The 26,435-nt window shown below is 33.3% G+C and overlaps 2 protein-coding genes across 2 annotated transcripts; one reads left to right on the top strand and one right to left on the bottom strand.

Annotated features, from left to right (window-relative positions):
• Positions 1-15,953: 15,953 nt before the first annotated feature.
• On the bottom strand, positions 15,954-17,687 carry LOC146906153 (uncharacterized). Its single transcript, XM_085728751.1, has 3 exons — positions 17,210-17,687; positions 16,853-17,101; positions 15,954-16,648 (listed from the first exon to the last, which is right to left on the bottom strand). Exons 1-3 carry the CDS (start codon positions 17,685-17,687, stop codon positions 15,954-15,956), a joined length of 1,422 nt encoding a protein of 473 aa, XP_085584877.1.
• Positions 17,688-22,588: 4,901 nt separating this feature from the next.
• LOC146906152 (kelch repeat-containing protein At3g27220-like) lies at positions 22,589-26,184 on the top strand. The gene is made up of 6 exons (XM_085722955.1): positions 22,589-22,984; positions 23,084-23,316; positions 23,895-24,065; positions 24,462-24,567; positions 24,838-25,044; positions 25,774-26,184. Exons 1-6 carry the CDS (start codon positions 22,610-22,612, stop codon positions 25,939-25,941), a joined length of 1,260 nt encoding a protein of 419 aa, XP_085579081.1. The 5' UTR covers positions 22,589-22,609; the 3' UTR covers positions 25,942-26,184.
• Positions 26,185-26,435: the final 251 nt, after the last annotated feature.

The raw sequence follows: 26,435 nt of genomic DNA, 5'->3' as shown, positions 1-26,435 counted from the left end.
ATTCAAAAAACAGTCTAATATTAAAATTGAATTTATTATTTACAGAAAAGCAAAGAGGGATAAATTGAGAGGTATGAACAAAGAACCCTAATTCTAGTTTGAGCACTCATTCATCTCCATCATATATATCCATCTTCAATTTTTTCTTCTGGTTAAATCAATCTCCATAATCGATTGTCTCTTTTGGTTCAAGCATTCATGTTTCTACTATGAATAGTTGTAGGATCCATTGACGTGTTTGGTTCAATCAGGTTTGGTTGGGCTGTTATGCGGTTGCAGCTGGTGTGGGTGGATTTTTATATTGATTATGTAGTCTATTGACTTAGGTGGCATTAGGTGTATTGGTGGTCTTGGTATATGTTACATCAAGTGCGTGTTGTTTCTATTGTTATATATAGTGCTGGTGTATCCCTTGGGCTGGTGGATTATTGTGAAGTCATTATAATTTTTTATGCACTTGAAAAATTGCATATCAATCAATTATTATCCTATTTGATTTTATACTTTTTATTTTGCTTAAATTGTAATTGTAATTTTAGTTTACTTAAATTATATTCTTTGTTTTAGTTTTTCTGTTTGACAGGTTTTAATTGTAATGGTTTGATGATGTGGAAAATAGAGTTTAAAAAAACTGCCACGTCATTGTTTTTGGAGAGCCAAAATGAGGATTAGGGAAAATTGCAACAGAAGTAAAAAGTGAAGGGCAAAAATGTTCAAATAAGAAATAGGGGGCCATTTTCGTGACAAAGGCAAAACATGAGAACCAAAAGTGCAATTAAGCCTAATTATAAACAATTATTTTTTTAATTTTTAGATTTATTGAATAAATGATATATATGTTTCATAAATGAATAAATTAGAAATTGTGATTGGGATTCGAACACTAATCATTCCATTTTGCATATGAGTTCAATGGTTATTTGTTATTTTATCTATCTATAAAAAAAATATCACTCATACTTAAATAATAATTTTAGTATACATATCATTTTTTTTTGGCTAAATTGAACTTTTTGATCTTTTAATTAATTTATGTGTTTCATTTTAGTATCATACCTACTAAATCTCTTATTTTGATCCTTTATATCTATTTTTGTTAGTCAAGTTAGTCCATTACGTTAACTTTTAAAAAAATATGTTAACTCATGTCCACTTGTCATTCAGGATTGGTGATCTAGGGTTGCATTTGAGGAGCACACAAATGTTAACTTGACTAACAAAAGTAGATATAAAAGACCAAATAGAAACACATAAATTAATTGAGGGACTAAATATCTAATTTAACTTTTTTTTATTACTTTTTTGGGTTTTGCTAACTCGTGGTGTGCCCTAGGGGCACAAGATAAGAAACTAAATGTAGAAATTTAATCTTAAAAATTGTGCATTCATAATCTTAAAACTTATATTTTATTTTCAATGCGATATTTATTTATTTTATTTTATTTTTAAATTCTTATCTTATGCCCTTAGGACACAAGTTAGCATTTTCCTACTTTATTTTAGTATAATACAACAACAATCCATCTTTCCCTTAAAAAAAACAAAAAAAAATCCATCCTTGACGAAAAAAAATGAATACAATAATACATCTTTATTATTCTTTTGAAAAACTACACTCCTTAGTATAAAAGGAAAAGAAATATCTTCTCAAATCCTTATCCTTATTTATTAATTTTGTTAAGTCTGCAACAACTTAACCTAATTTTTTCCCGCTCATTTGCAAATTAGGTTTGCAATTATTTAACCTAACAAATTCCATCTAAAAAAATGCATCGCATCAATTTCATTCCTATCCTCTTGCCTTTTTTTTTGAAGCAAATATTTTCTACACTTTTAGGTTTGCAATTATCCTTATTTATTAATTTTGTTAAGTCTGCAACAACTTAACCTAATTTTTTCCCGCTCATTTGCAAATTAGGTTTTCAATTATTTAACCTAACAAATTTCATCTAAAAAAATGCATCGCACCAATTTCATTCCTATCCTCTTGCCTTTTTTTTTGAAGCAAATATTTTCTACACTTTTAAGTTTGCAATTATTTAACCTAACAAATCCTTATTTATTAATAAAGTCTGCAACAACTTAACCTGTATTTTCTCACGGACAGTTGTTGTATGTTGCTGTTTCAAGAGTTACATCCAGAGAAGGACTAAAGATATTGATCACTGATGAAGATGGTGAAGATACCAATGTAACGTCTAATGTCGTATATGAGGAAGTATTTCGCAATGTGTGATGAAACTACATGCCAATGTACTAAAAATTTCATATTTCTTTTACCGAATTATTGATAGGATTACCGAATTTTCTTTTATAATATTTTCAGATTTCATACATTTTATGAAGTGTTTTATTTTGTCTACTATAGATTATCACGTGTTATTTTTTTCACCGTTACCAATTATATATTGCATTTTATTATTCGTATGTCAATTTCTTTACAGTAAACCCGAGCGAAGCACGGATCAAAAATCTAGTTTTATTTTTAATAGACATTAATTAAAAAAAAATTGAACTTGCCTAGTAAGCAGCCACACAAGCAATAAAGTTGCTAGGTAAGTAACTAACATGTTATAAACTTTAAATTAAAATATCATCCCTAAAACCCTAAATAGACTTTACCTCATAATTTTCAAATGTTTTATAATAAGCCTCGGTGAATCAATATTGATTATGGTGCAAATGCATGTTCAAATATTAATCTAACTTATCTTTTTATAACCACTAATGGCATAAGTTGACACATGGACATTTTTGAAAGTTGAGCTACTAATCTAAAAATGTTGTTTTCATTAGAAAAGATATTATCCTTTCAAATATCTATCTTTATCTTTATCTTTATCTTTATAATACTAAATGTTAGGCAGTCTTGACCTAACCTTAATTTTTTTTTTTTCTGAAAAAAATTTATGAAAAAAATTCCTGGAGAGAGTTGAACCGAGTACCAAGTATTGACAGCTCACAACTGTTACCACTACATCACTGATGATTTTTGTGATTTACGGTTGTTGGTCGATATGGCCAATAAGGTTGCACGCTAGAAGGGGGTGAATAGCACTTTGAAAAAGTTTTTCGGAGTTTAAATAGAAAACAATTTGAATTGATTTGACTACTGGAAACACACTTGAACAATCACAACAATTTGTAAAAAGATAAAACTATGTGCTAATAAGATTCAATATAGAATTGAGAGATTCACAATACAAATCTTATTACAATCAAAATTTAATGGTTCTTGAACAATTTGAAAAACTTAGACAATTTAAAAACCAAATCTATATGATAATATAACAAGCTATCAATCAAAAACACAATGCATATGCAATTGAAGAATTGAATAGAAATTGAAACCAATTGATCTAAGCTAAGTACTAAAATCTAATTCAATTAATTAGATTAAATTTTTATCGAAAACAACTTAGATCAATACAAGTTTCTACCCTAACAAGTATTCAATTAACACAGGCAACAATTAAAGAGGATAAGGAAGACAGACAACACCGATATTTTTATAGTAGTTCGCTCTTTCTCGTCCTCGCTAGAGATACGTCTACTATCCTTGGTGAAAAACGCCTCCACCAAGGTCATCCACTAATAGTAACAATGTTGAATATAATGTGATTACAATAGTTCCTTGAAACTAAACAAGTTCTTCAACCCCTTTGAACTCTTCACTTAAGTCTTCAATGCTACGTCTGCTAAACGAATCCCCTTCGATTGCAAGAACAATTAGAAAGACCCCAAGACCTTTGGAGGTGGAATGAGATTATTCACTTCACTTTGGAACCTTGAATAAGCCCAACCAATTTTCTTGAAAGAACCAACTTACAATCCTTACTAGCACCCTAGCAAATCATATAACTAAAAACACAAAGTGATTATAAGAAAAAGTGTTTAATCTTGAAGAATTTATGAACAGTGAGTTTTTGAGACCTAGAGAAAATAGATGCAAATGATTCAATATTTTGGGAGTTATGAGGAGGTGAGTATATATAGAGAGAAGTATCAAGTGTAAAATTTTGGCCAAAAACAACATAGTGAATTGATTCACTAAGTGTGTGAATCGATTCAGACAGCAAAAATACAAGCCAGAGACCCATAAAGATTGATACGATTCAGTGCAAATTTGAATCGATTCAAGTGAGCCCAGGATGAAGAACGATGCGACTCACCTTTTATGAATTGATTCAGTGCAAGTCATAAATATTTTATGATACGATTCAAAATGTGATGAAGCGATTCACTAGTGATGCGATTCAAATTTTGGTGAATCATTTCATTTGAAGTCAGAAACTTCAGATGATACGATTCAAGGTATGTTGAATCGATTCAAACAGTGAAAAGATGAGATATTAGTAATTTTCGAATAAGTAAGCAATGCACGTGACACAAGTGAATCCTAGAGCGATGAGACATAGATGTTGGGTGCTTTAACATGCTATATGCTAGGAAAATAAAGAACAAGAAGATCATCAAAAGGTAAAGTACAAAACATCATAAAAAACATTTAAAATAAAACTATGTAGGCTTCAACGGTTGCTTTCATTTATATTTATCTACCACAAATGCTACTTCATTAAGTCATTCTCACAATCCTGAATACTCATATGATCTTTATCACCATTATGAACACAAATTATTGCCACTGGAAAATCTATTTCTCTCACCGATCCACACACATCTCGTTGGCTACGCAGCTGCTGTCGCAACAACAATCAGGTTAGGTGTTTGGAACTCATATGGATAGTTAAAAGATCGCAAAAACACGAAAAATCGGGTTTCTGATAAGTTGTAATTTAAATGGTTTTTAAGTGTTTATTTTAATAGAATTCTGTTTGTTTAAGTTTCTTTTTAGAACTATTTTACTGCAAATTTGTTCGTTTTATTTTCAGGATCACAAATGATGGATGATCAAGTCTTTGAGTAAAAGAATGGATTAAGATGCATGATTGAAGCTTGTTTGGGAAGAAAGCTAAAAAGAGGGAAATTCTGACAATCTATCGCGCACAGTCGTGCCTACCATTGCATATTTATGTTGCTGATTTGGTGCATATTAATGTGCTGATTTAGTGCAAATTTATGTTCCGATTTGAGCTATTTTTATGACCGATTTTAGTGTCTTATAATGTGGAACTATTTCCTTTTCTAGAGGCTGGATTCTGCTATGTATATAGAGAGAGCAACCAGACTTGTAAATCATCTTTGAATCTTGGAATATTTGTGACAGTTGTTTTTCATTGAATCAAATTGATCAAAGCTTTATTTTCTTGCTCTTTAATTCCTTGTTCTTTACAATTCCGCACTTTTACATTCAGCAATCTACTTCCATGTCTTTCTATTCTGTTAATTTAATTTCTTCATCTACCATGACCATGAGTGAGTAGACCTAGAGGTCTTGGGATTGTTGGATGAGTCTAATGACTTAATTCCTATCAAACCAAGCCTAGAATCTTAATCTTATTTAAATATATTTTCTAATCTAATTTCATTGTTTTCAAACTCAGTAACAAGTATTAAATGAAGGACCGAAAGATGAAGTTTAATAGTTGTTATTTCATATCTCAAATATCAAACGAAGGATCGAAAGATGAAGCTTGATATTGGAACAAATGAAATTAGACAAGACGACACAAAACTTGATGGGAACACCCCAAATGAATAGTTTTGTGAAGTATTAAGGCAATAAGCTTCGCTCTTAAAGGGTTTCAATAATAATCAACCATGAGAATAGGCGTGATTGTTATTGAAATACACTCATGGATTCTGAAAGGAACCATGAAATACATTAGAGAAACTTGTCTTTAGAAACAGATTTAATTTAAGAGGAAAATATAGGTTTGGATTATGAGTAATTTGTCATTACGATGAACCAATAATCCTGGGACACTTTTTATTATTTGAATTTTATATCAATCAATCTGCTAAACTTCTAAACTTTAAACCTTTCAGCTAATCATAATTAGAAAGAAAATCAGTAATTAGAACAACTCCCTGTGGAACGATATTTTACTACTTCGATAGAACCGTGCGCTTGCGGATTTCGCTATCAGTTTTCGGACTCCTGACAGCTGCGCACGGTTGTGCTGACCAAGTGCAAATGGTTCACACAGGTCATGTGCCTCGCATGCACGGTCGTGCTCTTCTGACAACACAAATTTTCTGATTTTTGCGTTTTCGCCATTTCATGCGTAAAATTCTGATCCCTGATCCAATTTCGATTCTGTTTTCTCCTACGCGTTCCAATCACTTAAACCTATCATATTCTACAGCAAAATCATATTTTCCTATACCAAAACAACTTATCCAAATTTCTCCCAAAATCACTTATTTTCCAAAAAATGCTTAAACCGACTTTTTCAATCTAACCCCAATTTTCTCCCAAACAACCGTACACCTAAAACTTATGATTCAAAACAGAAAATCCATTCATGTTAATTCATCATAACAACATCATCATTTCTCACTAATTCACCAAAATCAAACTTTTCCATTTGTGACACATTTTCACAAAAACATATCAAACAACGACAACTTAATCACAACAACACATATATTGATACCCAAAGCATGAATTAGCATCAACAACATAACCCAACAACATTCCAAGGATAAATTCATGAATTCATCAACAATCAATAATAACAACATCATTTTTCATCATTTTAAACCAAATCTTCAAAGTTGACATTTCCATATGATTAAACCATGAAATTTAAGCACCTAAAACATGATTCTAACAATTTTCACATATTCAAACTTATCACATAATCATGAGCACGAAAATCATAATTCAAAATAAAAAAATCAAATTAACACAAAACTGTTTATGGTCCAAAAGTGAAAATTGAGAATTCTAGCTTATTTGATGGAAAGGATTTATGCCCTTTACCTCTAACTTCTATTCCTTCTAGCTTAAGCTTCAATCTCCCCTCTAAATCAAGCTTTTCTCCTTCTCCAAGCTCTTTCCTCTTCTTTCTATATTATTTTCTTCTTTCTCTCTCAACCTCTCTAAGTTTGTGAAATGAAAATAGTGAATGGTTTAACCTAGTTTCTATTCATGTTAAGTTTATATAGTCACTTCTTAATTGGGCTAGGTTAAATCCCCTCAAATTGGGCCTAATAAACTCACAATCTAATGTAAAAAATGTTTCTACTCACTTAACTTGGGAAAACGTCTAGTTAATACAATCTTAAATAATTACCGTTAGTTACCTCCAACTTAGTAAACATAACTATTCGCCTTTTTTTTTTTTGGTTACAACTATTCACCTCTAATTACTTAAATAATCTAAATTCTAAGGTCACTAAAATATCCTTACTTAATAAATGACAGAATTACCCTAAACCTCAAAATGACTAAAATACCCTTCTATGCTAAAAATCCACTAATCCCAAATTAAATACACACAAAAACATCTAAGCACATAAAAACACATATAAATACATATTATAAATAATTAAAATAATTCTAGCTAAAAACGGGTCGTTACATTTGACTTTAGACATACTTCCTGAATCTTTTTTCTAACACTTGTTTAAGTGTTTAAACCCTTATGTCATACCCCAATTTTTGACCTAAGAACCCACATTCATACGCCGTTTAACCCTGATTAAGTCTTTGACTTTTCAGTGAAAAATTCGACAGAGAGGTATTTTAAAATACCTCATTTTTTGGTTCCGAGTCGGGCCCTCTTCTCTCGTTATTATTTTATTACTTTATTTTTAGTCTAAATTTCCATCTTTTATTCCTTTTTTAAATCATTTAATTTTAATCCTTAATTCCTTTTAGTTTTTGTTTATTTAATTATTCACGTTTTTTTAGATAAAGTCCAAAAGGTCAAGTCTGCATAATCTTTTTATTTTTCATTTTAATTAATTTATTATTATTTGATAACGTCCAAAAATGCAAGCTGTCACAAGTACATACGCGTTCATCAATCAATCCAAATCCAGTCCAGAACGTGTTCTTCAATCCAATTCCAAGTTCATTCACGTTTTGCTCCCTCATCCCAATCCAAGCCAGTTTTTTCTCTTTGTTAACAAACCCTAGAATCAAATCCTAACACTATAAATTCAATCTGCAAACACACAGCAGAGGGGGGCGAATTCATCAAAAAAACGCACAAAACCCAGCAACCAACACATCATAAACCTGCATCGAAAAAACATAGTTTCACAATTTTCACACATTACAATAGACGCCAATTTTTCGAACCCAAACAACCAATTCTCAACAGCCGATTTTCAAATCAAAGAACACAGCAACACAACATGAACCCCAACATCTCAAAACCATAAACGATCAACATCACAATCATCCTCAACCTCGAATCCACAACAGTCACGCAAGCCACACAAACCAGAGTCGTACAAACCTCCAAACCGTCACAAGGCCGCACGAGCACCATCAACACAGGCGCATCAACACCAATCCAGACACAACACACAACCATATTCAAATGGCCAAAGCATCATGACCGTTGAGTTCAACACAAGCCAAACCGATCCATACAAACGGAGCCTACAACCGTCAAATCCGAAAGCAAAAAGGTAGTATTTCTCTCTTTTAGATCTAGGGTTATGAGGTTTGATTTCGGGAATTTTAAGCTTCTAAATGAATAGGGGGAAGGGAGTCGAGTGAAAACAACAAAAAATTTAAAAAAAGAGAGCTTTTAGCTCCGGTGCGGCGACGCTGCCGCGATGGCTCACCGGCCACTGCACCGGAGTCTGCTCCAACCACCATCTCTTCATCGGAGAAGATGAAGAAAACAAGAGAGAGATGAGAGCATTTTTCTATGAAGAGAGAGAAAAACAGGAGAAAATGAATGATTTTCTTACCTACAACCTATATATAGGCCCTGAGCATTCTAGTGCGCGTGGGTGCACGGTGTAACTGTGTACCCACGCCCTTTGTCCTTCTGATTTGAATTGAACAGTCCGCGCCACTCTGTTCCATGATTAAATCCAGGTCGTCTGATCAATCAGACGACCCATCTCAAATCCTTTAGCCCAACGCCCAACATCTATTTAGGCCCATTTCCACTTTTGTTTAATTTCTGCACCCCCTGAATACTGTTGCACCCCCACCTTGTGATTGGACCCCATTTTTATTTCAAGTCTTGCATGCATTTTATTTTTATCTTTTAGCATTGTAATTGTTTTTTTTAAATATTTTCTCATGCATATTTTAGGATTAGATTTATTATATTGCTCATATATTTATTTATGTCATTTATTTTACAGCAAAGACATTAGAATGTAAACTAGGCTTAATGTAAATAATTTATCTTTTCTTATCATTCATTTTCCCGCAGACCTTAGAATGTATATTAGGCTTGATGTAAATTATTCATGGGTGCGTGTGTGTGTATGCTTTACCCTTATGCTCCTAGTTTAGGCTAAAGGTTCTTGTAGTGATCCAACATCACTACAAGATACCTACATTTTATTTTTGTTGCTCCGTTAGTTTCAATTCTAGTTTAATCATTATTAAAAAAAACAAAAACATGCAAATAGTTCAAAAATCACAAAAAATATTGTCATAAACAAACCTTGATCCTAAATCAAGTGATCGTCTTTTTATTTTATTTTCTTAAATCAAACATCAATCAATTTAATTCTACTTCGAGTCTATTTTCATTTAAATTAAAAAACACAAACAAATTCTTATTTGCCACTTGGCTTTTATTTTAAAACCTTTTTTCAAAACCAATAAAAAACACAAAACCAATCAAACGTCAATTTCTACCCCAAACTACGAGGTTTTGATCCCTTACAGGTACGTAGGCAAATGACCTTGTCCTTCCAAATCATAAAAAATGTAGATAAATTAGGTCCTGTAACACCCCGCTCGTCCACATTGGATTCTAGTAATCGAATGTGTATCAGAGAATGAATGTCCAGGAAGGTTATGGTAAGATGGAAGATACTTTTATGCATGTCAGTTAAACGCGAGTTAAGTATCAGTGTCATGCTAAACACGATTAAGGCGAAGGGCAAAATGGTAAAAAGCTGCAAGGGCTATTTAAGGCCACAAGGGCCATTTTTCCTTCATTTTCACTTCACTTTCTCTCTCTAGGTTTTGAGAGTTGGAATTTTCTCCTCCCTCTCTCTAGGAATGGCGCCACCTTTCCCTCTCCAATCCATCCAAAGCTTTCCATGATTATGCAATTAGTGATCAAGCATGGATCATGGCAACTTTATGAGCAAGAAACAATTAGAAAGAATGGATTGTAGCTTGGATTAGTTAAGGATCATGGATGAATCAAGCTAGGGTTTGGTCTTGGTGAGCTTGAAGCTTGAAGGAATTACAAGAAACATGTTAAGGTGAGTTCTTAGATAGCTTATCCTACCTTTGGGTTGTGTGATTTCTTGTGAGAAAACATGAATCATGTTAGTGTACGAGTTAAGAGAATTAGTACCCCTTTTGCCATTAATCATTGAAATTGTGTTGTTTGTTGTCATGCATTTGTTCTAAGCTATTTTCTATATGTTTTGGGTGTCTTGTGTGCGTTGGAAACTCAATTTTGAGGTTTAGAGGTCAAAAACAAGAATTCTGCAGGTCTGGTGCCGAAGAACTTCGCTTAAGCGAGAAAATCTTGCTCAAGCGAAATCAATGTCGAACCAAACTGCCAATCTCGCTTGGCATCTCGCTTGCGCAAGATTCCACAACACAACACTTTTTCTTAAAATTTCATGTAGTGCAGTGGTTTCGATGAAGCTTTTTCCTTGCAGTCTCTTATAACTTAAAAAACCCCTCAAAGTTAAGTAGTCATTGCACATTACACCTAAAGATATTGGTAATCAAATGCATGAACAACATTAAACATTTCAATGACGAATAACACATGAGATGTTATGATACGACCCTTGATACGGGTAGGAAATAACACTAAGTATGGGAGAAACATAGAGCCTCAACGTAGATCATCGAGAACTAGAATGTTAAGCATAAATCCTATGTATGTTAAGACGCGAAGTGTTTAGTGTATTCTCTTCGCACATGAACAAGAATGAATATGCAAGCATGTTAATCCGTGAATTGATAAGTTAATCTCTTCACTATGAATAAGTATGAACAAGTATGTAGTTTACCGCTAAATGGGTCGATCACGGATCAGTGGTAAATGAATAAGCAAGATGTAGGTGTCGTGTCTCTTGTGATCCGCGCAAGGTTGGGATCTCAAGGGGTTCTCACCAAGGGAACGGGATAAGCTCTGCAAGGGGGGCCCGCACGTCACTGAGGGAGTCTGATGTACCTTAGCTAGGTTTTCATCGGTCATGTATGGGATTGTACTCGGGGTTACTCCACCTGGAGCTCTCCGTAAAATGAATCAAGATAACAATGTTTGTTCAACGCTAACATCTAACCTAATGAATGAATGAACGATATGTCTATGTATGATACGATATGATCATGATTATGATATGAGGTTAGACATGTACAAGTTTATGAAATAAAGCAAGTTATGAATGTTATACTGATGACGATCTTAGGTTTCCCTAATCGTCCAGTTAAGGAACGTCTCATCTATAAGCATGTTAAGTCTTGATGCGTTTAACGTATCTTGAGTTAGCGGTCCTAGGATCCCTTGTCCACCATGACATTTATGATGGAAGCAAGACTTATATGACAAGTTAAGATGAACCTACGACGGATCTAGTATGCACGACCGTTTAGGCAAGCATGGCCACACACGTATAATCAACCGGCAGGTTGTATTGTAGACACGTGGTGACCGTAGGTTTCCCCCAAGGTTACCTATAGCCTAGGATTGGGTAGAACTCACTGAGATATTATGTCTCATACCAATCCTTATTTGTTTCAGATAAACATGTTGGTAATGCAAGCTCGTAGCCAGATGGATATTTCAACAGGTGCTCATTCGTACCCGCTGCAGGATGTCATGGATTTTAAGGATGTATTTACTATGTTTTAGACGAGAAGTTTTGTATTGTTGTATAAGATATTCATTCGAATGTATTCAAGTTGTAAATTTTAATGTATCCAATGCTAAAGTTAATGCACATACTAAACTTTCTAGATACGTTTAGTGTGGGCGTTACAGGTCCTTACTTTTAATCACTTTAATTCCATTTATTTTAAACAAAGCAAGTTTATAACACATTATTTAAATAAAATCAAGAGGTTCCCGTAGGATACTACGGACATAAAGGGTGCTAATACCTTGCTTTTATGTAACTAACCCCCGAACCCAAATCTTTTCAAAATATGGGGTAGTTTGAACTTTTTTCCTCTTTTCTACAAAATTTTAAAAAATTTTAGTCGTGAAATAAAAAGTGAGTCAAAAGCTAATCAAATAGCCTTGATCTTCGAAAAATGACGCGACACCTTAGAACCGGGCTCTAATGCCAATTGAAGTTGATATACTAGTCACAAGGAAATGGAGTTTGAATTATGGGCTAATCCACTCCTCACAATCTTGTGAGAATTTCCAATATGATGTTTGAGATACCCTCTCAAATCCTGCACCTTACAACCTTGTTCCGTTGGAACAATTACAAATTGTATTTTCTAAGCCTCAACAAGCTTACAACTTTGTTTTCTAAGTTACACAAGACACTACACTTTTCTGCTCAACCTAACACTTTAATACCTTTAAAGCTAGATGAGACTTTCCTCTTTACAATGATTTGGAAGTTTGAATGAAATCAGACAAGAGGAAGAAGAAGAATAGAGGAAGGTTATGTTTGAAAAGATAAGAGAGAAGTTTGATTTACACTCTTGAAGATTTTAAGAATCTTTAGAGTTGATTTGTGAAATCAAAGTTGCTGTGAAGCTTTAAACACTTTTAATAAGTTGTTTAAGTATGCTTGTTAGTTGTGTGCATCAACGCTGAGTCTGCCTTTCCTTTTATAGAGTTCATTGACCTCTTGTAGCCGTTGGGATGTGTCAAATGGTCTTGTTCCACGTGTCTTGGGACCCACTGACTTTTACTTGAAAGTCTTGATCAACATTCTGAACTTAGAGTATTTATGGGTTCATCAAAATACTTCAGAATGTTGTTGTGTTCATCAGGATATTGTTTCTAGTTTCATATGGATGAATGCTAGATGTGTTTCTGGGTTTCATCCTATAAATATCACATGAATTTATGGGTTGTTATCATGAAGCTTGTTCTTTATATGTACTTCAGAATGTTTCTGGATCAGATCCTTTTCAAATCTGTCTTGGAACTAGTGCATGAGAGAGTAAAGTGGAACTATCACTTCAGGCCCATGCTTTAGGGGATTTGGTTTGCTTTGTACAATACCTGCTCCCTTATGTGTCGAGTCCTTATTGAATCAGACTAGTTCTTGCTTTTTCGCTTTGGTTTTTACTTTTCAACAACTGTACTGTTCATGTCAGAAAAAGCATGTAGCTGGATTAAACTTTCTAAACTCAGAATGTTTCATTGTTTCACTTATGATGATTTGTAAGACTACCATCTGATGTAATCAAAACCTAATGGTGAAACATTGATGAAGTGCAGTATATGTAACATCTAGGATGACATTCTCGATGGAATATTCCTAATGTTTTATACTTCAAATGTTCATAGTCTTGAGTGAACATTGAAGATGCCCTTTTTGAACTTAATCAAATAAATGCCTTTATTCCTCGATTGATCTAAGTTAATATACTTTACTGAGCTTTTATTTATGTCACGTGAACCTTGCATATTCTTCATATTGTTCATGAATTTATGGGCTTGTTCTTGATATCCATAAGAGCAACCTTTTGAACTCTGTGCAACCTTCTGAACTCTGTGAAGTAAATAATATAGTCACAAGGAAGGGGGGTTTGGATTGTGACCCTTTAAAAATTAACCTGCAACTTAAAATAATTCTCAAGTAGTTCACTTGGATAAGTTAAGTTAATGATACTGCTTCAGAACGTTTTGATGTTTTTGCACAGATTTAGGCATAAACTATTTTAATCAAATAACTGCGTTGTGTGTGTATAGTGTGTACTGAAAATAAAGGAGTAAAGAGAAGAGAAAGAACACACGAAGAGTTATAGTGGTTCAGCCAACGTGGGCTAGTCCACTCCTCACAATCTTGTGAGAGTTTCCACTATGATGCTTGAGATAACCTCTCAAATCCTGCACCTTACAACCTTGTTCACTTGAACAGTTACAACACCTGTATTCTCTAAGCCTCAGCAGGCTTACACTTATCTTGCTAAGTTACCCACTTATACTTTTACACATTTTACTCAAACTAACACTTTAGTACCCCTAAAGTTAGATGAGACTTTACAATTTGTTTATGAATTTGAATGATTGAAATCAGACATGAGAAGAAAGAAGAGAGAAGTTTATCTTTTAGAAAGATTAGAGAGAATTGATTTACACTTTTAAAGACTTCTTGAAATCTTTGTGATATTCAATTTTTGCTAAAGCTTCAAAACACTCTTATGTTGTTTTTCTTGTATGCTTTGCAAAGGTGCAAGTAATGTTGAGGCTTTGATCTCTATTTATAGAGTTCTTGAGCTCTTGTAGCCGTTGGAGGGTGACCAATGTTATTTTTGCCAGGTGTCCTGGGCCCACTAGCTTTTACTTAAAAATCTGGGTGAACATTCTGACCATCAGAATGTTGTTGTGTTCTTCATCAGAATGTTGATGTTCATCATGTTTTTCATCTGAGTTCATCATTTATGAGTGTTTGATGAATTTATGGGTTTTTTCAATGCGTGCCTTATTGTTTTCTGGGCAATATTCATGTGTTGTGTCTTTTGCACAAACATCAGAATGTTGACTGATAAAGTTGGATAAAGTTATCCAAATCTGCCTTAAACAATGTGCAGGAGAGAGAGAGTAGTGGATCTGCAGCTTCAGGCCCATGCTTCTAGGAGATTTTGCTTGATACTGAACAGTACCAACAAGAAGCGTGTCCATCTCCGGTTGATTAGGACAAGATCTCCTTTTTGTTTTTCTTTTTTTAACTTTCCACCAACTACATTGTTCATAGTATGAAGCATGTGCAAAGATGAACATCCTGACCATCATAATTTTCCATTTGTTCTTACTTAGGATGATTTGTAAGACTTGCTTTTGATGTAATCAATCCCAATAGTAAAAACATAACTGAAGTGCAGTGAATGTAACATCTAGGATAATATTCTCTTTGGAATATTCCTAGTACTTCAAGTGTTCGTGGTCTTGAATGAACCTTGAAGATCTTTTTGACATTAGTCTTTGTAAATGCCTTTATTTCTTGATTGATTCATGCAGATGTACTTTATTGGACCTTTAGTCATGTCACGTATGTCTTGCATCTCTTGGTAATGTTTTTAAGTTTTCTTGGTTTGTTTATGAACAACCTTTTGAACTCTATTGGAACATTCTGATCAACTCACTGATCAACATTCTGAACTAACTTTTTGAACTTTAGAATTTAGTTCATGAATTCAATGTCCTTTGATTTCTTGTATCTTGGTGTGATTTAAACCATGTTCCTTTCTTAGTAACAACACTCAGGAGCACAAGTTAAATACTAAGAAAATAATCAAAGTCCATTAAGCCCTTAATCATTTACAATTTATTATCTTTAAAATTAATTAGGGATTTTGCCTCAACAATCTCCCCCTTTTTGAAGATGATACACTTATGATTTTAGGATTATGAATTTTGATTATATATGAAGAATTTCAGAGCTTGAAAATTTTATTTTAATGCTCCCCCTCATTTTTATAATCCATGATGAGTTTTTAGAAGTTTTAAAAGGTCCCCCTCAATTTTATAATCCATTGCATAAATAGAAATATTCATAATTGAACCAAAATCAAATTCATTAATTAATGCTTAAACATGAAGTACAGTTACATGATGAATATGGTTCAAAAACAAAAAAGAAATTCAAAGTAAATATGATCAAGCAAAAGATGAAGTTTTATAAAACTCCAATAACTAATGATCACTAGACCTAATTAGGGTCTAAACTTAGAAAACTTAAGACATAGAATCCCCAGAATCAGAGGATGGTTCTGATTTAAAGACTGTTGGATCATCAAAGACAGGTGGTGCTACAGCTAAGCCAAGAGCATGAACATCTCTTGTCCATTTAGCAAGCACACATGCAATCTTGTGAGTTTTTGTTGAAACTCTAAGAGCCCTAGCAACCATTTTCTCAGCTCTTGAAGGCTTCTTAGGAGGACCAGAAGTTTCAGCCTTCTCTTTGTTGGTTGTAACAAAAGTGTTCAAGGAGTCAAAAAGAGCAGACATGTTTGGTAGATTGTTTGTGGTTTTGCTTTGTGGTGGTGGCGGAGTAGATGAAGGAATAGTGCTCGGTGTTGGCAGAGAAGACACTAGATACTTGCTAATGCCATCAGTAGACCCCATGGTTGATGTTGACAAGTTAACAAACTGAGCATGTTCCATGTTCTGAGCAGGTTGAACATGAAGTTGTACTTTCTTAGAAGACAAAGATCCTGAAGCCAAAGGGTTAGGATCTACTGACAGTTGTTCAATAGGTTCATTTGGAACATTTTGATCCACAGTTTCCAGAACATTCTGACCTTGAACATTCTGTTTAGTGTTGCCTTGGACAGTCTGATCATTTTGTTGAATGTTCTCTTGCTGGGTGTTCTCTTCTACTCTCTGAGCATCTTGAATGATTTCTCCATTGAAATCATTTGGAATATCTTCTATATTGAGATCAAAATAAGCTTGAACTCCAACATTCTCCTATTCTAGCTGGATTTCTTCATCAACCTCCATCTGTTGATTTTCACTTCCAAAAGTATTGGATACCAGGATCTCAGCAACTTCCCTAGTATTATTATCAACATTTTGAGCTTGTAGCTAAATATTTTCTTCAACTCTTATATCTTCAGAGGGTGCTTCAACACCTTGATTCAGAGCATCATCAACTCTGTGATAGTCTTCAGTAGGTTTGTCAGCATTCTTGAGAGCTCTTTGAGCTAACATAGCTTCAAATTGTTGACTGCTATCTTCAATAAGTTCTCTTGCATGTTCAGCAATGTGAGAAAAGAATTCAGCAGCTGGAGGAGAACTAGCTTTGTGAGAGCTCTCTCCAACATCCTTCTTGAGAGGCTTCTCAGATTTCTCAACTTTATGTTTCTTTCTTGCCTTCGGAACTTTCTAATCAGCAAGTCTTTTCATTGATCTAGTTTTTTGAGGGATAGGCATTATGATACGTAGTTGGCTTATGGTTTTGGCTGTGAATTTCATGAAGGTATCCTGACATTCTTCTTCATCCAGAGAAATTTTAACAGCCATAAAGATGGGTGTCAGATTCATTCCATAAGGTAAACCAATAACCTTTTGTTTGATTGAAAAGCATTGATCAATCATATATTGAATCATGATATAGTAGAGATTTAGTGGAGTTTTGATCATAAGATGATAAAGGATACATAAATCTGTATCAGTGATAGCATCAAAGGTTCCACATTTGGGTAGTATGGTATGTCTAATCATGTTATGAAGAATTTTGGGGGCATCTTTGAGATTTGTGGAATTAAAATCAAGCTCTGGTTTGGTGTATTCTAAGATAAGTTGTTCACGTGTAACACATATGCTAAAGTACCATGAGTTAAAGAGTTGATTACCTTTATTTGGGATATTCAGAACACTTGAGAGAAAGTCTTGAGTGACTTTGATTTTCACACCTTTGACTGTGGATACTAAGAATTTTTCTTCATTATCTTCTTTCACTGTCATAGATGCATAAAATTCTTTCACCAAGTTTTCGAATGTTTGTTCTTGAATAAACACAAATCCTGACCATCCTTGAGGATATGTGAATTCCCTTAGATTTCATCCCTTTGTTTTGAGGCTATCAAAATCAAAGTACTTAGCTCTGCTTAATGGTCTAAGAGCCATCTTCTCAAGGTTCTGAGCTTTTAGTGCTGAAGCAAGTATAGTAATGTCCTTGCCTTTTCGTCTTTTCCTAGAAGGAGCTTCTTTCAGTTCTTCTTCAACAATCTCTTCTACTTCAACTTCTTCATCTTGCCGAGATGGAGAAGAGGGTTTCTCTACAAATAGAGATGGAGTTGGGGTTTCAATCTTCTTCTTTTTGTAAGATTTCCTTGCAGCCTTAGCCATTTCAAAGAGAGTTTCTTCAGACTCTTCCTTTTTCTGAGATAGCTTCTTCTTCAGAGGCTTCATTCATTTCATCATTTGATTCTACTTCCTTTTCTTCATCAGAAACCAGATCTATGTGAGCATTAGTTGGTTTGGATGAAGATCCTTTTCTCATCCTTTGAGATCTTCTGGTTGTCTTTTTAAAAGTTTTAGGTTTAGATAATTTAGGAGTTTCAGAAGCAGGAATGATTACGTCCTGTAGAATGGTGCGTAAAGGGGTTTCGTTGAGTGGAGAATGATCAGATGATTGATCATCAGCATGTTTGGTGGTTAGTGAGAACGAACATGTGAAGAAGCAATTTTGGTACGAGCCATTTTCGCAAACCAGAGTATGATCTTGGTTTTGAGTTTTGTTAAGAAAAAGGTGGTTTGAAGAGAGATGAGTGTGATGAAAATTTTCGAACACTTGTTAGTTATTATAGAGCCAAACATGTGCAGTTGGAATATGAGAGAAGGAAGTGACTTGACAGTTTTGCATTGGAAAAGATGAAAGTGAAAAGTAGTTCCAGGAGAGAGAAACCAACGGTTTGAGGTATATGAAAGGATTGGTTGATTGATGGTTAAAGTTTTACATGGTGGTTAATCCTTAAATCTAACTTCTTATAACCAAGCATTAAATGCCTAATATTATAGAAAGATTTCTGGATAAGATCACCACAAAATCTCACGTTAAGATTTCTGACCCAGAGTTCAGGTAATGAACGTTCTAATCTATATGAACATTCTGACCTGATGAACTATCAGATGAACATTCTAATGAATATTTTGATCATATGAACATTCTAATGAACATTCTAATCATATGAATATTCTGATGAACATTCTGATTGAGGTAGACATATCTGAAATGAATCAAACAACATTAGGGGGTTTAGTTTAAGGCCCTTAGAGATCAATGATCAATGTTTATTGGGATTTTACATGATTAACAATTTTTCCTTGATAAAATTGAATCTATCCTCAACTAAAGGTTTTGTGAAAATGTCAGCTAGCTGATTTTCTGTCTCAACAAAACTTAATGTAATATCCTTTTTCTGAACATGGTCTCTAATGAAATGATGTTTAATTTTAATATGCTTAGACCTAGAATGTTGTATTGGATTTTTAGAAAGATTTATAGCAATAGTGTTATCACACATAATAGGAATAGTTGTGTACCTTAGTGAATAATCTTCCATTTGATTTTTGATCCATAAAACTTGAGAGCAACAACTTGCTGCAGAGACATAGTCAACTTCAGTTGTGGAGAGTGCAACGGTGTTTTGCTTTCTGCAAGACCATCCAATCAATGATTTTCCCAAGAATTGACAGGTGCCATTTGTACTCTTTCTCTCAACTTTGTCTCAGCATAGTCAGTATCACAATATGATACAAGATCAAAACTAGAACCTTTTCTATACCAAAGGCCAAGATCAGTAGTACCTACTAGATATCTAAAAATCCTTTTAACTGCAGTTAAATGAGATTCTTTTGCACATGTATGAAATCTAGCATATAAACCTACTGCAAACACTATGTCAGGTCTGCTAGCAGTCAAATATTATAATGAGCCTATCATGCCTCTATATTCTTTTTTAGAAATAGATTTTCCACTCTCATCCTTATCTAAAGTTGAAGATGGATGCATAGGGGTGACCATGATTTTTGCCTCATTCATTTTATATTTCTTAAGAATGTCTTTGACATATTTTTCTTGACTTATGAAAATTCCATTTGGATGTTGTTTGATTTGTAAACCAAGGAAAAAACCAAGTTCACCTATCATGCTCATCTCAAATTCACTTTGCATAAGGTTTGAAAATTCTTCACACATTTTTTCATTAGTAGCACCAAAAATGATGACATTCACATAAAATTGAACTATGAGTAGGTCAGAGTTATGAGTTTTTCGAAAAGTTTCCTTTGATTTCTTGTATCTTGGTATGATTTAAACTTTGTTCATGTATTAATTAAACACTTAAGAGTACAAATTAAATACCAAGAAATTAATCAAAGTCCATTAATTCCTTAATCATCAAGGTTTGTTATCTTTAAAATTAATTAGGGATTTTGCCTCAACACCTCAAAGTTAGGCTGGTACCATTGTTCAGAAGCACAAGAATGTGGAGGGAGTGTTGCGTCACTTAGTCCATAGTTTGAAAAAAATGGCGAGATTACCAAGTCAAGATTGCTCAGTGGTTTTGCAAATTTTGAAAAAGAAAGTTCGTAAGCGACAAGGTACAAATCGTTTGAAGAGGGCGATGAAGGTTGTTTCCCAAGGCTTATCAGAAGAAGCTTATTCCTCATGCTCGATAAATAATGATTGGAAACACTGGGTGATTATGCTTGGGAGTGAGAAGGTGGCGGTGGAGGATGTGTAGGGTATAGGGAAAGCAATTGGTGTCAAGTTTAACGGGAAAAATCATACATGAATACTGCCACCATTAGAAGCAAACATGAATATTGCCACCATTAGAAGCAAACATGAATATTATCATCAATGATATTATATTTTACACCATTATTGGCATATCATCCTCATTTGCAAAAGCCTTACGTAAATCACCTTAAAATGTACAAAGAGATAGCGCAGTCTAATCAATAGAAATTAAAATCTCAATAGAATTATTCAAATTTCAAATTCAACGACATTTATACATTTATACGTAAATTATTTGAGTTTATTCTGATTCAATAAATTTAGAGGCATTCAAAACTATTTTTTAAATTATGAGTTATAATCTACATATAAATGGAAAAGTCTTCGAAATTAAAATTTGTTAAACTTTTTTCTTCAAATTTAATCTTATTAATTAGGATTTTTCTAATCAAGAAGTGCATACCTTCTTTTTATTTGGGTCAAAAAGTGCGTACCTTCATACGGTTAAACATAAACTTTTTTGAAATGAAAGGTTAAACATAAACTTGTAACTCTGAAATTAAGAATAGCGAAATAGAATACCAATCATACTTAAATATAAGTTATGCTCTTGATGTAATAAAAAGCAGGAGATTGAGAATTAAGCTACATTAACTAATTTCATCGATATAATTTACGCCCTTTTGTTCCATTCGAATGCATATTGGCATAATCATAACAAAGAATTTACACAATCCTCATTAATACAAGGGTCTTGTTAACGAATACCCCCGGGACACTCTTTAAGCATTCCAAAATGAGAAATTATTCCATACAAAAGTCAAATGTTTCAATTTCCAATGCATTGATTACATAAATTTTCAAAAAAAGTGGGGGCACTCGTTAACATTTTCCTTAATACAATAGATATAATAGAGTGGCTCATTGCAATAAAATAGATATAATAGAGTGACTCATTGCAATAAAAGATTTATCTAGATTCTTCTCTAAGAATGACTAAGTTAGCGACTCATCCCTTTTGGATATCTGAAAATCTGTTGGAAGAAAGTAGCATTAGCGATTAGATTCAAATGAAAAGGTAAATCAACCTCATAATCCATCAAGTGATTAAAATTCCATCTTTTTAAAATCTACAAAATGCCTTTTTATGACTTTTTTAAGGGAGGAAGAGGTAGATGAAAATAATGAAAAACAAATTGTGTATATATAGGAAAAAAATCATGTCATGATAAATTTTGATTGGCTAATGAAAAATAAATGAGCCATGATCCAGCTAATAAAAAGAAAAATAAATGAGCCATGATCCAGCTAATAAAAAATAAATGAGTCATGATCCATTTTGATTGGTTGATAAAAAACATTAAATGAGATGGAAAATTTGAAGATGTCATGTATACTTTTGATTTTTATGAAGACGTTTGTATTATATAAAGATAAAGATAATGATAAAGATAAAAATAAAGATTAAAATAAATGTACGAGAGAGAAATGTTTTAGTTTCCATATCAAATATTTGTGCATTCACCATTTTCATAAATGCAAAGTAAACTGAAATGATGCAATTATGCTAATAAATAATACAATTAAAAATATAATTAATATTAAATTGAAAAATAGAAATAAATACATTTATTCACAAATGAAAAGAGAATAAAGACAATTAATATATAATTTTTTAGGGTTTTGTTAACGAGTTCCCTTAGACACTCTTTAAACATTTCTAATGAAGAAATTATTCTTTAAAAAAAGTAAAGATTTCAATTTCCAAAACAATAAATGCTCAAACTTTCATAAAATATTACCACTTTAGATGCTTAAAAAATGTCGAGGACACTCGTTAACATTTTTTATTTATTTTATTTATTTATTTTTATAAATGAGTTGCTCATTTTAAAATAGTGAGTCCACTTGAAAGGAGACAACTCCAAAAATGAAGACGGTGGGTGGGTGTGGATTGTAATTAAAGAAACAGAAGATCTAAAACCATTGGCGCCCAACCATTGTTTCCTTTCCTTTCCTCCTCTTTTCTAAAAACCAACAAAACCTTTTTCATTCTCAAATCTCAATTCTCACACACATCCTTTTTCCATAAAATAAAAATGGCAAACGCATTTACTTCACACCCTAGAAACCAAATTCAATGGCCACCACCACAACAAGGTTTCACCAAAAACACACCTCCTCAACCAAAATCATCATCATCTTCTTCCTCTCTCTTTCAACATTCATTGCCATTGTTTTCATTGCCAACACCATCTTCCATTCTTATTCTTCTACTTCTCTTTCAATCGCTTCCAATTGGATCGTCGATAACCCCAACACCACTACTATAACAACACCACCACAACCTCCTCTTGAGGTGAAAAGGTTTCTTTCTGCTACCTTTGCAGATTTACCTGCTCCTCAATGGAATTGGGAACAAATGCCATCTGCTCCCGTGCCTCGTTTAGATGGTTACGCTATTCAGATTCTAAATTTGTTTTATGTCTTTTCCGGATATGCAAATCTTGACCATGTTAGTGATTAGTTCTTATTTCGTCGAATACAACAACAACCGTAATTGTGTGATGGAAAAACTTAATTAATGATTTTGGTTTCTTACATTGCATTGCAGGTGCACTCTCATGTTGATGTGTATGATTTCAAGAGTAATAAATGGGTAGAGAGGTTTGATACACCAAAAGAAATGGCTAATTCACATTTGGGAATTGCAACTGATGGGAAAAGGTACATATATATAGTCTCTGGACAATATGGTCCCCAATGCAGAGGACCTACTGCTATTGTGTTTGTGTTAGACACCAAAACAAAGACATGGAACAATTTGCCTCCATTGCCATTCCCCAGGTACGTGTTTATGTTATATGTTAAGTTAGAATCAGTTATCAGTTATGTTTATTATAGGAAGGATTGGTTATGGGAATCCGGGAAATTATTAGTTAGTTTTTTCTGTTAGAACTCTTAGGGTGCGTTTGGGTGGAGGGTTTAGAAGGAAAATGGAGGGGAGAGCTTATTTTTTATTTTTAATATTACGAACATTATAAAATATTTTTATAAAGAATTGAAATAACAACATGATAAATGATCATATAATACTTCTGTCACACTTAATTTATTTTAAAAAAAAAAAACATTTTATATAATTGTAAATAGGACTATCTTGGCGTAGGCACAGTTAGGACATTATTTTCTGTTGAAGCTGTTAGAATATTTTTTTATTATTTAGTTTGGTGAAATTATGACAATGGTATAATTGGTAAAAAGAGATTAAAAATGGAATGGAGGAACTATAATTGAAATTTCTGTTAAAATGCTTTGTCCAGTACATTAATGATTGATCCTGTTTTATTCACCAGCAGCTGAACTTGGACAAGTTGGGCTGTGTTTTAGGTCAAATGAACAGTTTTTAATACTGGAATTTTTAGGTATGCTCCTGCAACTCAATTGTGGAGGGGAAGACTCCATGTCATGGGTGGTAGCAAGGAGAATCGTCATACACCTGGGTTAGATCATTGGAGTCTGGCTGTGAAGGATGGGAAAGCTTTGGAGAAACAATGGCGGACCGAAATTCCTATTCCACGCGGTGGACCGCATAGGTGAGGACACTACCCAGATTATTGTAGTTAGACCTTTATACCTGATAATGTTGTTTGATTAATGTAGATGTCTTCAAATCATGAATCAGAAGACCTACTTTCTGAATTGTGAATTAAATATTATTATGATTTATAAGATGCATTACCAATACACTCTATCATCTACTAATCTCAAAATAATTCAAGATTCAAATCATAAATAAAATTTCCAAGTGCTTGGTTAGCATGAATCTGGATTTATCATAGTGAATCAAGATTCATTATCGCGTATAGGAACCCAAGATGAAATTCATGTTCAAGATAGACACACACTAGATATTCATGTCGATATGATTTAGTTTTGTCTTTGAAAGGAAATTGGTTGGCTTCATCTAACCTTTACCTTATTTTGTGTAGGGCTTGCATTGTGGTCAATGATCGCCTTTATGTTATCGGTGGACAAGAAGGTGATTTCATGCCCAAACCTGGTTCACCTATATTCAAGTGTTCGCGCAGACTTGAGGTACATAATCTTCTTTGGTTATTAGTTGCATAATAAGTTCTCTGATGCATATTATAATTTAGATAGTTGAATTCAAAGATATAGCATGGGAAATTGAATTTGATTGTATTTTGTAACTTGCATGGTTACATCTCCTTTGTCATACATAACTACTCCTTCCGGGCTCAATTATTTGCAGTCTAGAATAGTACATTGGATTCTTAACACTATATTTTCTTGTGAAGCTTCGTTTTTTGGTGTCCCGTGGCCTTCAATTTTGTCACATTTCAGGTAGTCTATGGAGATGTTTACATGCTGGATGAAGAAATGAAATGGAAAGTACTGCCACCTATGCCAAAGCCAAACTCCCATATAGAGTGTGCATGGGTAATTGTCAACAATTCTATTATTATTACAGGAGGTACAACAGAAAAGCACCCGGTGACGAAAAGGATGATGCTGGTCGGAGAGGTCTTCCAATTTAATTTAGATACTATGGTACTCCTTTGCTCTTTACAAATTAGCTATATTATATGCATTTCTTTTTATACATAAATACCTCTTACTGTTAATAACTATTCTAATTCTAATTTTTGAAACTTTTTAATATAAATTCATCGTTTATGTAATGCACGTACGTATCAACTTATTCTTTAACTGATTTAGGGATTAAATATACTTTTAGTTCCTACAAAATACATCTCATTTGTGTTTAGTCTCTACTAGCTTTTTTCTTCAAAGTTTGGTCCTCATTTATACCATGTTTTCCGAATTGGTTCATGTAGTTTTTTTTCTTTCACACTAGAGACAAATTGTAGGTTATCAATTGTTAGGCAGACTTCGGAAAAAGTCATTTGATGGACGCTATATGTCATGTGTTGATCTGCATTTCTGATTATTCAGTTAGCAAAAAAAAAGCGGTAGATACCATTTCTAAAAATGTGGAATAAGTGAAAAATGAAATTAGTAGGGACTAAACTGAAACAAAGGTTTTCTGTAGGGACTTAAGACTTATACAAGTACAATGAACTTCATAAAACCATTTTCTGATAATTAGGCCATTCTATCACAAATATTCTTGACGTGTGTGCTTGCTCTTGTACTTTATTATAACACTCTTGTTCACACTGCTGATAAATACACATGTGAGTAATTTTTTTCATGGTTAAAAATGATAATGGTTGCGCATTTCCAGTCATATGAAATAGTTTTTATCATTGATTGCAGAAGTGGTCAGTGATCGGAAAGCTTCCTTATCGAGTTAAAACAACATTAGCTGGATTTTGGGATGGATGGCTATACTTTACATCAGGACAACGGGATAGAGGACCAGATAATCCACAACCCAGAAAGGTGGTTGGCGAAACATGGAGAACGAAATTAAGTTTGTCATAGTTGAAATCATCAAGGTGCTAATATCAATTTGCCTTGGTTCAAAATACAAATTGTTTATTTGTTTTCCTTTTCTATTGCTTCAGCACTCGTTTATTTTTGAAGAAAATTGCTTCAGTACATTATTTGAGCAACTTTGTGTACAGAGTATAGGTATGATTTAATAGTTATTGGAATTTTGAAAGAATGTTGCTATGATGAGTACATTAATATCTTATATATGTATATATCTTTTAATTTTCATAAGTCTTCAAGTTGGTATGTTGACAATTTAAACATGTAAGGAAATTCATTAAGATTTTATGTTTAATAAGTAAATGAATCGTTAATTAGGTTCCTGAATTACCACTATTGAATTAGTCCCTCAACTATAGATACTAAACAGTCCTTAAACCATTCAATAATTCATCTCTTGAGTGATGTTAATTGCCACATTAACACTATTTGTCTCCTATGTGTAACCAATATTTTAGATCTACAGGTTATATATGTCTAAC

This window comes from Medicago sativa, chromosome 7, assembly GCF_051527215.1.
Source record: "Medicago sativa cultivar Bolivia chromosome 7, Bolivia_mono, whole genome shotgun sequence".
In the NCBI taxonomy this organism is placed as follows: domain Eukaryota; kingdom Viridiplantae; phylum Streptophyta; class Magnoliopsida; order Fabales; family Fabaceae; genus Medicago; species Medicago sativa.
The sequence above is the reverse complement of the archived record's forward strand: the minus strand, read 5'-3'. Positions and strand labels throughout refer to the sequence as shown.

Bases quoted from the DNA above. Each gene is read 5' to 3' on its own strand.
- LOC146906153 (XM_085728751.1), bottom strand. From the start codon at position 17,687: ATGACAGTGAAAGAAGATAATGAAGAAAAATTCTTAGTATCCACAGTC. The intron at 17,102-17,209 runs GTCAGGATACCT...CTGATTAGAAAG, and splicing joins TTCTCTGGATGAAGAAGAAT to TTCCGAAGGCAAGAAAGAAA. The intron at 16,649-16,852 runs GTGTTGAAGCAC...ATCTCAATATAG, and splicing joins TGATGATGCTCTGAATCAAG to AAGATATTCCAAATGATTTC.
- LOC146906152 (XM_085722955.1), top strand. From the start codon at position 22,610: ATGGCCACCACCACAACAAGGTTTCACCAAAAACACACCTCCTCAACC. The intron at 22,985-23,083 runs GTTAGTGATTAG...ATTGCATTGCAG, and splicing joins GATATGCAAATCTTGACCAT to GTGCACTCTCATGTTGATGT. The intron at 24,568-24,837 runs GTACATAATCTT...GTCACATTTCAG, and splicing joins AGTGTTCGCGCAGACTTGAG to GTAGTCTATGGAGATGTTTA.